Below are 12,338 nucleotides of genomic sequence, written 5' to 3'. Positions count from 1 at the left end.
CTGTTTTGCTATTATGTCGTTTCCTTCTTCCCTATATTTCAGACACTGCATGCTTCTGAACATCTTTTTGATGTCGAAATTAAGTTGTTCGGTGTAATATTTCACTCAGAAAATAACTCCATATACGTATTAATACTGCCATTTTAATTTCTGGAGCATGCCGTCTTGAAAGTCATCACACTTGACAATAACACATTCCAAACGAACACATCTCACGTCAAACAAACACAGTGAAATTCATATCAATCTTTATTTGTACTTAGAAATTTTGCGCAACAAATCTTTTTTTGTCCTTTTCCTTGAATGATTTACACCGGGGCGGATTAGAAGTCGATCTGAATCTCTCATGCCACCAATTCCCGCGGGAGCGACTGAAACGGACTTCTTACATAAAGTGCTTCTGTCAACGATCGCTTCTCTTGTTTCGCAATAGAAAAATGAAAAGACGGTGGACGGAGGACGAAAGTTTCCATGGCTCACGACGAGAGTGAAGGAAGGAGTTCCTTAAAAAAAGAGAGAGAACAGACAGATAGAGCAAAGAAAGTTCAATGACAGCCGTTTTCAGCCCAGAATCAGACTGGATTTGCCACCGGGTGGGTTCCTTCGGCCGGAGGGGGTGCTGCCGGACGCTGTGGGGACAGACGGCTGTGCGGCATCCTCTTTCTGCTCCTGGACCTCTTCTGAAACACACAGAAAGAGAAAAAGATTTAGGACAGAACTAGGGTCTTGACATTTGTTTCTTAGATCCAAAGTCAGATTGTGCTAAAAACAGTCTGTTTATTGGTATAGAGCCAAACTCTTCAGATCTGGACACCCCAGCCGTGAAGAATATTTACAGTATCAGCTGAACACACACATATCAGCCGGACTATTAAACAAACGCTTCTTTATTTAAACCCAACACATGACTGCGTGCATTATCAAGACTGTAAGTTAATGCTTGTCTTGTGAGACAGGATGAAAAATACAGAATCAGTGTTTCTGCAGCTGTTTTCAATGAGAAAAGCAGATCTGCTCTTCAGCCAGCAGACGTGGAGTCATGGAATATGCCTCAGTCTCATTAAAAGAGAAGAAAATTCCAGACCTTCACCAGCCGCGTTCTTACCAAACATGAGTCACACGTTGTCGTAACAAAGAGAAGCACTTAATCCTGCAGCGGTGTGTACAAAATATTGATATTCACAAGAGTAAAAATTATTCTCACCATTGTTTTCCGGCTCACACTCATTTTGATCCTGCAAAACAAGAGCAGATGAGGTCAGACGCCTTGGTATCAAATAACTCAGACTACTATACTGTAACTAACCAGAACAAATTCAATCTGTCCTTTAGAGTTGAAGTACTTAACGGCAACATTAAATAACACAAGTAATGCGATTTACTTATGGACTGACATATTTATGGTATTTAAAGTGATAGTACATCCAAAAATGACAATGCTGTCATTATTTACTCACCCTCTTGTATGACCTTCTTCCGCAGACCACAAAAGAAGATATTTTGAAGAAAGTTGGTAATCGAACAGTGAAACTACCCATTAACTTGCATTAGTTTTGCGGCCCTATATAATTATCAATGGGGAATGTTGCTGTTCTGTTTACCAACTTTCTTCAAAATATCTTCGTTTGTGTTTTCTCCGGAGAAAGAAAACCATGTAGGTTTAAAATGAGAGGAGGGCGAGTAAATGATGACAATTTATATTTGGGGTATTTTGAGCCCTTTAAAGCAGAATAAAACAGAGATATTTATGAAAAGGAATGTATAGATGCTATCAGCTCACCATTTAACATTATACCTGATACTGGGTTCACAATTACAACTGTATTAGGTCACTTTAAATTAAACAAAAAAAGTCAATTGGTATAAAATGGGCAACATTTTAATTTAATTGAAGGGCTATCAAACGATTAATCGCATCCAGAATAAATAAAGTATTGATAAATATTAATAATATTTAATATGCAAAGTACACAAACATAAATAATGTTAACATTTTTTTAATCTGGATGCAATTAATCACAATTAATCTTTGGGCAACCTATGTTTGTAAATCAATAAAAAAATGAATTAAAGAAAGAGAAGGCATTAAAGTCCCAGTGAAATTAAAAATGACAATTCTTATTTTTCATGAAATATTGCAGCGCTTATATTAACCAGCTTTTCAGTGTGGGTCATTTTCTTTTTAAAATTTATGTCCTCATAATCTAATCTGAAAATGCACTTCCCCCTATAATGACTATCCATCTCAAATGACATAAACTTGACGTCTTGGGCGGAGCATCCGTTAACTCCTCCCCTTCTGCTGCAGTTTCATTTCAAAATGCAACAGCTGCTTTTACAAATCGAATCAATTCACAGTGAAAAACGCAAGCCACGCCCACTCATTTTCTCCATTGAAATTGTTTTTCACTCAGAAATGTGACAGAATATGGAAGTAAAAACGATCGCAACTTCCGCTTCATGGGGACTTTAAGAAAGCTTCACTCCAGGAGCAGGAAAGCACAAAATAAAACAAAATATTAAAACATTACACATCTTAAAACCGGTCACATGTTGCCAGCCCAACTAATGACATTACACCATGTTGAAAAAAAATCGATTTTGAATTGAGATGCATTGTTCCCCCCTTAAAAAAACAAATCTGAAAACAAATATTTAAATAATGATAAATGGTTCAACAACAGAAACATTTATCAGAAAGACAAAAGTGAACAGACAGGAGTGAAAGATTTATTATAAATAAATCGTTTTAAATGACTGAATGTGATGTTTAAGAGGAAGTGCAAGAAACAAAAGACAGAAATCATAAACCACGTGAAACATAACAGGATAAAAATCATTATGAACTTCCCCTGAAGGAATAATGCAGTCAGTCTCTGACCCCAGAACAGCTGTGTGGTGCGGCTGTTAGTTCTGACCCCACCCAGCAGTGTTATTTTAATCGCAGTGAACACTGATATACTGTATGACCTGTATTCACATCTCGCTCTCTCAGGTGTCTGTCAACTTACGTTATTGTTGGCCTGACGTTCACCAGGACATCCGTTATCATAAACTATAGCAGGCTGGCACCGTCTGAGAGGAGCCGACGGTTCTCCACACAGAACACCAGACGCTTCTCCACCTGTCAACGACACCAGCACAAAACAAAACAAACCGTGATTACAGGAGAAAAACAACCCCCAACATGTTTCTACAGTTACACAGTCACGACTTGAAGATTATCATAGTGCTGCCTTAAAAACAACCTTTCCTTCATTATTCATCGGTCACATTCCACATGTCTGTCTGATGTGTGTGAGGTGAAAAACAATGCCAGCCGTCTGAATGACACACACACACCTGAACATCACATGTCTGAGAGGACAGTGGACAAAGCCTAACTAGATTACATGAGTGTTTCCATGGTAACAGGGACTCAGGTTGATCTCCACGGGATTATGGGTAGTGTTGTTCTACATCTTAAATTCTCATTTTAAACAATTATGAATGAATTTAAGCTTAACAGCGCAGACCATAACAGTCCTGACTTTGGGGCTCATGAATTATAATTTACAATATTAATTTCAGATGGAGTGTTTATCTCTAATAAGCTGATGTTTTATGGGGACATTCCAAAGAATTCCATTGATTTTATATCAGGCTTATGATATATTCTATCCCCTAAACATACCCCAACACCTAAACCTAATAATCACACAAACCTTTCTGCACTTTCATTTTCAGTAAATATAATTCTGTATGATTTACAAGTCGTTTTCCCTCATGGGGACCTGAAAAATGTGTATGTGAGTACTGGTATTCATCACAATAGTAATACACACAGTGGAGACAGTGAAATTCCTAACAGCTTCCTGTCCAACAAACAGAACTTCCTGTCGGTCTAGAGAGCGGAAGGTTTAGGTTGAAACTTAAACACGTCTCCTCCTTCGAGAGCAAGTCACTGTCATACGGGCACATTGATTGGCTGCGGCCACATCATTCCTTTGTGCCATATTAATGTGTGCAAACATACAGAGTACATGTATTAACCCACTGAATCATAATTACTTAATGACAGATATTTGTGCTCAACATTTTGGATCCCATAAAATGTCACAACAAAAATTTCATATAAAATAATTTATTCCCATTTTGACGAAAGGAAACCAAACACATGTGAGATGAAATGTGGGTGCGTAAATAAAGATATTTTAAAGATTTTTTTTATTAGGCTTGACTGATTCTTAATGGAGAGCGATAATATGTGGAAATGAAACGGTCAATCATGACCTCAGATGGGCTAAGTAAATGCGAGCTAATGCCAGAAACACACATACACAGAGCATATCATGTTTGTCTGGAGCGGACGCATCGTGATGATGTCACACATTCTTGTGTCCTATATCATGGTGTTTAGTGCGTTTGAGTCACTTCCTGAATTACTGGACGGTTTGATTATTTGTTTTGGAGATGACATCATGCCAACACACTCATGGTTGACTGTGTGCAGTCAGTGTAAAAGTCTTTTTCAGGAAGTCTGCACATTAAAAGAAACTCTTTTGCTTAGTTTATACTCGTAGATGTGTCCACACTGACACACAGACAACAACAAAGAAACACACAACTCAGTATTGATGGCATGGGTTCTTTACAGAGATGAACTTTATGAGGGTGAAATCAAAGTGATAATTGTATGTATGTGTGTGTTTACTTGGCGGGTTGTTCCTTCGGTGGGCGTGAGGGTCATCAGGTTCAGCAAAGATATTGGAGGCCATCTTGTTTTTGCGTGCCGGCTTCTCCTCATCTGTGCCGAAGGAAATATTGGAGGCTCCTCCAGGAGGACGCAACACCCTGCGAGACAGCCATCAACAAACAAATCACAGTGACACAATGACAAAATCATGACCAATCACAGACACAGAGCCCGTATTTACTTTCATTTGGGATTCATCTTTTTTATATATTTTTTTAACCAATCAAATTAGATAATGGACACTTGGGGGCGTATCTAAAATTGGAGATCAAAGAGTTGTTAATACATAAACAATCTGTTATTGAATAACTATAATGTGATATAACAGGATACTGCCATTCTGCATCCAGCCCACCCCTAATCTAAAACACACATCCGCTGATCTGTCATGTAGTTACAATTACCACACAACACACACTCTCTCTCTCTTTCACACACACACACACACACACACTGATGTTGCACGGTTTTCAGTCCTCAAATATTTTTATGCATGAAGCAGATCAGGGCGGGTGCGAGCCATATCAGAACCTGCTCGAAAAAGCAGTCGACCTGTGATTGATGTGCCGGAGGAGCCCAAAAATCAATGCATCCAAAAAACCCACGGCACTGCACCCGACGCCCCCGCCCCACCCTCCCGCGCAGAAATGCAGGATGAGACCAGCTGACACCCGGCAGCTGTCAGGGTCAGACCCCGTCCGCACACGACTCGCCTCTTCTATTGTGCAAGAAATCAACGCAAAACGATAAAAGAAGTCTACCTGCTGTCCGCAGCGACAGCTTTAACACATAATGACTTAAGCAGACTAAACCTCAGCTCACATCAGGGGAGCAAACCGAGCCGTTTCTACCCGAGACCCCACCCATCTGTGAACCACGGCGACACATGGCATTGAAAATCCTTCCCCCGAGCACGACATCCAGCCTGAAAACATCATTAAACAGATCCCGAAATAAATATTCTGTCATTTGTTCACCCAAACCTGAATGTGAGTCTTTCATCAGTGGAACACAAAAGAAGATATTTTGAGAAATGTCTCTGGGACTTTGTATTCGTACAATCCAGTGTTGTTTGGTTACCAACATTGTTTAAAATATATTTTTTTGTGTTCTGCAGACGAAACAAAGTCAGGTTTGGGCGAATAAACGACAGAATTGTGATTTTTTTTTTGGCTGAACCATTCCTTTAAATCGGATGTAGTGACCAATACACAACCTAGTCCCGGCTTGACCTACATTTCTTTCGTTTTCAGTCCCATTGAGTGAAACCACAGACAGGAAGGATCTGAAGATAAAACTGGACAAACAAGCATCCATAGCCGAAGAAACAGAAACGGATTCGGGTCAATCGGGGTGGCAACGTGTTGCACAAAGATGCAAGTCACAGGGTCTTAATATCTGGCTTAAGTACACGCCTCGTTCACCGCAACAAGATCATACACAACAACTCACTTGCTTTTTCTATAAAATCAAGACTGACACATTTCCATGAAGTCCGTCTCGAAAGCTGAAGATGATCTCACGTCTGGACACGCACTCTCCAAAAACGAAATAAATGATTTTGGAAGTGCTTTGGCTAGACGTGAAGAGCGTCGGATGCGTGGTCGGTTGGCTGGAGGAGATTCAAGGCAACAGCTCCGGTCTGACTATCAACAGCCTTTTAAGGACAATGGAGCGTGTATATTTGGGCCAGACCTTGAGGTTGGACACCAAAACGTCATGCGAGTGAGATCAAACCGTTTGAAAAATCAACGCAGAAGAGAACGAGTCCATTCAAGAGGGAGTGAAGGAGAACAATGCCGTGGACAATGCAGACGTGAAGTTTAAAGCGAATCTTTTCAAAGCCCTGTTGAGATGTCACAGTGGCCGCCTGCCCAGATTCTGTCATTCTGGATGAAGTTCAGGCCCCGTTCACATGAATGCACCAGACATTTACCTGCATGTGATCGTGTGTCTGGACCTGATCTCAGATCAGCACGAGCTTGGGTGGATGGCTCTTCATGGCCATGAGGAAGAGGATGGTGGAGATGATGACGATGGTGGCAGACAGTCTGCATTCTCATCAAATCCAAAGCTTTCCTCTATTAAATCCTCATAGTCGGCATCATAGTGGTACATCGATGGGAGGAATGAACCCATCAATCCGTCAGACCACCATCATCATCATCCTCCTCCTCATCCCCATCCGCGATTCTTTTGTTCTGCCCCGCTCAACCCAACAAAGCCCCGTTTCGTTCGTTTACCTCGAGCTGTTTTTGGCACCGGGTTCCATGCCCTGATAGGTGGTCGTCGTGGTCATGTCGAGCGGCTGATGTGGTCGCTAAACGGCGTGGAATAAACCTTCAGCTGGACTGAATTCGTGTAATTCCTTTATCCCGCATGGACTCCGCCCGGACCAGCTGAAACCCGAGTGCGGTGGAGCGGCCCTTTAGACACGCCCACGAAACCCCGCCCACCGGAGCGGAGCCGCGACGTGATTGGACGGAGGGCTGCAGACTCTGGTTTGGGATTGGCGCATAGGGTGTCGGTCAGACGATAGACTTGCTCTGTGTTCATCAGGGTTTGTGTGATTTGGTTTGCAGCATGATGATCTTTACTGTAAATTCATGTTATGTCAATTAAATTACTGATAAACGTCGTAATGTATTTTACAGGATTCTGTAAAGCTCAGCTTTTACGAAAATTAAACGAATTGACTGATTCTTGGATTCGTTCCCATACCACATGAAAAACGTAGTTTATTTTAGTATTTATTACAGTTAACTGACATAAAGTATAGTAATTGTTGCATGTGTATTCACTATTCGTTAGTTTTAAGCATGATAAACTAGTAAATACTGTAGGATACTTTAATATTTGCTATGGCACGGTTCCAAAACCATAAAGTATTTAGGTACTATAGTATTTATAATTTGGTCTTTGCATCACTTAAGTTTTAATACAAACACTACGATTTGACTATATGGTTCATTTGCTTTTCCGTGGTTTGCATATTTGTGTTTTTATTTTTTTTATTTTAAGTGTTTTTGGTTGAAATGTAAGATTTGCAAGTAATTTCTAAACTTAATTATGTACCATATTATTTGCAATTATGTGAAATTATTAATAATTATAATTAACGTCATTAAAGTGATGGCTACAATTATACAAATTATTTAGGTGGCTCCATACCTGCATGCAACATGATGAAGTTTGCTCACTGAAACAAAACAAAATGCATATTCGTGATTGCAACATTATAGGATGATAACATGATACTATAATAGATCACACTTGGTCATAACAAAAGTATGACAGGTGTTTCCAATTGCAAGACTTAAAAATGTATCTGAATGTTTTTGCATTAAATATAAAAGCCAGTTCTATTTTTCAATTATAAATAAATATGATAATTAAATAATTGTTTCAACGTTACTCTCATGATTCAAATGTTCAGTTTTAAAAATAAATAGTACAACATTGTGTTATCCTATAGTATTAAAAGTGTACCACAGAGGAACTGCATGTCCACAAGTTGTGACAATACATGTACAGTTTGATAAAAAGAGAATATTTATTTTAACAAGAGATTTGACAGTACATATGTTTGACTCGAGTGTCACGCTACAAATGACCACTAGAATAAAAAACAAATTAAAACCAATTTATCTGAACGGACAAAAGGAACTCGATCTGAACTGAAGGTTTGTGTCTGCTATAACAGAACGTATAACAGAAGATTTCTCAAAATAAAATAAAAATAAGCCTCTGTGTTCATATCTGAACCAGATGTTGGGTGCAGCTACACAATCAAAACTGTGAAAATCGTTAGAGTTGGTCTATACACAGATTTTACCCGATATCGTTCTCCAAATCTCTGGGTCTTGACTTGTCAGATGTTACAAGGCAACAAACAATCCCAATGTAATATTTACTGTAGCAGGAATCCTTTATGTACAAAACAAAGAGTATAATATGAACTAAAACACTATACAACAGCAGTTACAGATAACCATATGATGATGATGATGATGCGAGCTCTGGAGAGACAGAGAGGGAAAGAGGGAAAGAGAGAAAGAGAGAGAGAGAGAGAGAGAGAGAGAGAGAGAGAGAGAGAGAGAGAGAGAGAGAGAGAAAGAAGAGGGTTTGCGATTGGTGAAAAGTCAGATTTAGATGAGTCCTCCTGTCTGTTGCTGGAAAACGTCAATTGTGTCTTCATCTTCCATTTCCAACTGGGGGAGAACAACAAAACATTATTAAAAAATGTATAAATGTATTTATCAATGTATTCTGCAGATGTAACATGTGCTTTACAAGAAAGGAAATACCGTCTTTGAAAACAACATAGAGACATATTTACGACACAATGAATTTATGTAAGGTGTACAAAAAAATTCATTTTATTTTAACCCTAGTTTAATATTTTCATTATTTTTTTTAGATTATTATGTCATTTTTGCAGTTAAATTCAATTTAAATGCATACGCTTCATTTCTTTCTTTTTCGAGTAAATAATGTTAGTGGCTTAAACTTGTTTCATTTTATTGATATAAGGCAACATATCTCAGGTTATTCACATATTCCTTAAGCATATATTTCGTTTGATTTTAATGAACAGAGATGTTTTAATAATTTTAGTTAACAGAAAACATTCAGCCAGTTATTTATGTAGGGTGGGGCTTAATTATAGGTTAATATTATACAATGATGTATATCATAAAGGTCCACGTGCATCAGAGATTAGACTTAAAAAAGATAACAAGAGCACGACAAGAGTGCTATGATGTCATACCTGTGCGGGCGTGTCTGTTTCATTAATGGGCTGTCCATCAAACCGGAATCGAATCTGCCTCATCGTCAATCCCTGAAAAACAAAACGTGTACATTAATTTGAGTTCCAGAAGCTGAGCTATACTCTCCCGGTCCACACCCACAGCATAGGGCGACAATAGAGACGTCTCGTGTGTGGTGAAGTCCCACCCTCTAAATCTGTCAATCATCACTTCTGTATTTATTTTTCAAGCGGCAAGACCTTAGACAAGCTTTTCCTGTCGTTTGGATGAAATTGCAAGTAAGTTTCCTCCCCAGAGAATGCGTGGACCCGACACTGTCCTACTTCTGCCGGCGTAAATTGGAGAGAGCCCACAATGAGATTAACAACCGCAGCGTGTGCCAACAAAACATGTTGCTGACCCACAGCATCTTAACCCCGCGTGTCTACACTGCTGATGAAGCATGTATGTCATGACTAACCTGAGCACACTCCAGGCTTTAAACACGTTCATGAATGCTAGAGTTGACCCAAACATGAACATTTTGTTGCCATTTATTCACCCGTATGACTTTCTTCTGCAGAACACAAAAGAAGATATTTTGAAGAATGTTGATAACTGAACAACATCGAACCCCATTGGCTTCCATTGTATGAACACAAAACCAACGAGACATTTCTCAAAATGTCTTCTTTAGTGTTCCACCGAAGAAAGACTGATGACAACGATGACAGAATGTTTACGTTGGGGTATACTATGGTTTTAAATGTGCATGTGAACATCACCGACAAGTCTCTTATCCATCTGTGAGGAGATAAACCTTCAACCGGACACACAGGGTTATTAACAGGACATGAGGGAGCGATAGAGTCAGCAGAGAGTAAAACTGCATAGGAAATGCACGGACACACAAAGGTTTATTGATCCGACCGAAGAGCTTTTGTGTAGATGATTGTGGAGTCGTACTCAATAACACTCACATTCATACTGAAAGCGCTTGCTTTGAAATCTTTCAATGCATTCTGAACATTATTTAGATTCAAAAATCCGATCACAGACTTCTTCAAAGTTTACAGCAAGTGTGCGTGCGTGTGTCGTATCTCACCTGTCTCTCGCAGTAGGCCTTCATAAGCTTACTGAGGGGTGTGTGTCTCTTGATTTTAAACTGGACCACCGACCCGTCCTGTCCTGCTACCTTCAGGTTGATGTGGTCATTGTTCTCTGTCTTTACGCCTTCCTGAAAAGAACAGACAAATGCAAATGTAAACGTTTCTATTGAATGTATAAAATCAGTGCTAGACCCTTATAGAGACGAAGTATATCATAATAAACTTTATTTGTATGGTGTTTTTAGACTGTGGTACTGAAGACGGTCTGTGATGGTCAAGAGGGACCGAACTCTTGTGGTACTTTGATACAACACTATTTAATCTTTGAACATTTTTAAGGAAGACAAACAGTATTGCTCGACATCCAAATACTTCCCTTCTAAGAAGTATCTATAACTCGAGATCAAAGTATTCAATCACCTTTTCTTTCATCAATGTAAATAAAATGATTAGTGAAAAAAAACGCTATTTTCAAATTAAACGTTTTACATGTATTTATTTAGCAGACAACGTACACATGAAGAACATCACAACCAATGTGGCATAAGAGTCAATCATATTTCTTAGTGCTCTTAATAACATTAAGATTATTTATTGTGGTTAAAGTGTACTTGTTTGACAACACCTGTGTTTGTTATGGTATACATCCGTCAAAGAACATTGAGGTCACATGGGATGGGTGTATATTCTCTAACGTCTGAATCAGACTCACTGACTCAGTGAAGCATTGAATCGATTCAATAACTCAGTGAATCAAAGACGTCATGAATGATTTGAATAGAGCCAAGAACGTCATTGCTTTTGTTTATCTAATTGTGTTCATATAGCTTTCTTATGTGTCATTAAAGATGCAAAGAAGTGTTGTAGTATTGAAGAAATAAAAGCTAAATTAACATATTGAGTACTGAGGTGGAGTTTAATCGACTTAAAGAAAACACTCGGTCTGGGAAACTGTCTGTTAGTTACATGTTCCTATATAAGCTATATAAAGAATATAGAGAAGTAAAGTATACATAATTGTTCACTACAGCAGTCATTATACTCAGGGCATCTTCTACAATTGTGAACTACTCCAATATTACACTATAAACGTGCACATATATCAGTGATGTATGTAATGTGTAGTGTTAGTGTTGTGTGTGAGTTTCATAAGCGATGCTCAAAGCAACATAAAACCCAAAGTCTTCATCACGTTTAAGCAAGAAAACACACGAAACGTGAATATGATGCAAAAATAAAATACACGCATGCATGTGTTGTCATCAGCGCATTCATTTCTCCTTCTTTTCTCGCTTTTATCTTTTATTCATTATTTGAATGCGCCCGTGAGTGTCGCGCGCGGTGTGAGCTCGCTGCGCGCGTTCACACGGCTTCTTCCGGTGTCTCTAAAGCGGCAGTTACAGGATTTATCCACTACGCGCGACATTTGCGCATTAAATATCACACCGCGCGCGTTTTGCCATTTCCCGCAACCCCTCACACAACACGAACCTCAAATAATGATAAATAATCACTTGTGTTTTTAAACGTCACTCACCTTGGGTTTCTCGTCGGCCATGGTTTTTGTAATTGCGCTTCTCTACGCCGCCACACAAAGACAACGCGGGGACGCGCACGTCCGCGCTCCCGATTAAAAGCGATCGAGACGTGCGCGGTCACGAGAGTCGGGCTCGTTCACCGCGATGTACTGCGATTGGCCGCCGCGGGTCACCCGGCCGTGTGTGACGCGATCCGGTGAGGTCA

At 39.5% G+C, this 12,338-nt stretch overlaps 2 protein-coding genes across 2 annotated transcripts; both read right to left on the bottom strand.

Moving 5' to 3' along the window:
- Positions 1-231: 231 nt before the first annotated feature.
- Positions 232-7,170, bottom strand: jpt1b (Jupiter microtubule associated homolog 1b). Its single transcript, XM_056752478.1, has 5 exons — positions 6,979-7,170; positions 4,694-4,833; positions 3,012-3,124; positions 1,205-1,235; positions 232-680 (listed from the first exon to the last, which is right to left on the bottom strand). The coding sequence occupies exons 1-5, from the start codon at positions 7,032-7,034 to the stop codon at positions 562-564; spliced, it is 459 nt and encodes a 152-aa protein (XP_056608456.1). The 5' UTR covers positions 7,035-7,170; the 3' UTR covers positions 232-561.
- Positions 7,171-8,264: 1,094 nt separating this feature from the next.
- On the bottom strand, positions 8,265-12,305 carry sumo2b (small ubiquitin like modifier 2b). Its single transcript, XM_056752479.1, has 4 exons — positions 12,133-12,305; positions 10,592-10,723; positions 9,507-9,578; positions 8,265-8,946 (listed from the first exon to the last, which is right to left on the bottom strand). Exons 1-4 carry the CDS (start codon positions 12,151-12,153, stop codon positions 8,884-8,886), a joined length of 288 nt encoding a protein of 95 aa, XP_056608457.1. The 5' UTR covers positions 12,154-12,305; the 3' UTR covers positions 8,265-8,883.
- Positions 12,306-12,338: the final 33 nt, after the last annotated feature.

This window comes from Triplophysa dalaica, chromosome 7 (assembly GCF_015846415.1).
Source record: "Triplophysa dalaica isolate WHDGS20190420 chromosome 7, ASM1584641v1, whole genome shotgun sequence".
Taxonomy (NCBI): domain Eukaryota; kingdom Metazoa; phylum Chordata; class Actinopteri; order Cypriniformes; family Nemacheilidae; genus Triplophysa; species Triplophysa dalaica.
This window is presented reverse-complemented; position numbering and strand designations above follow the sequence as displayed.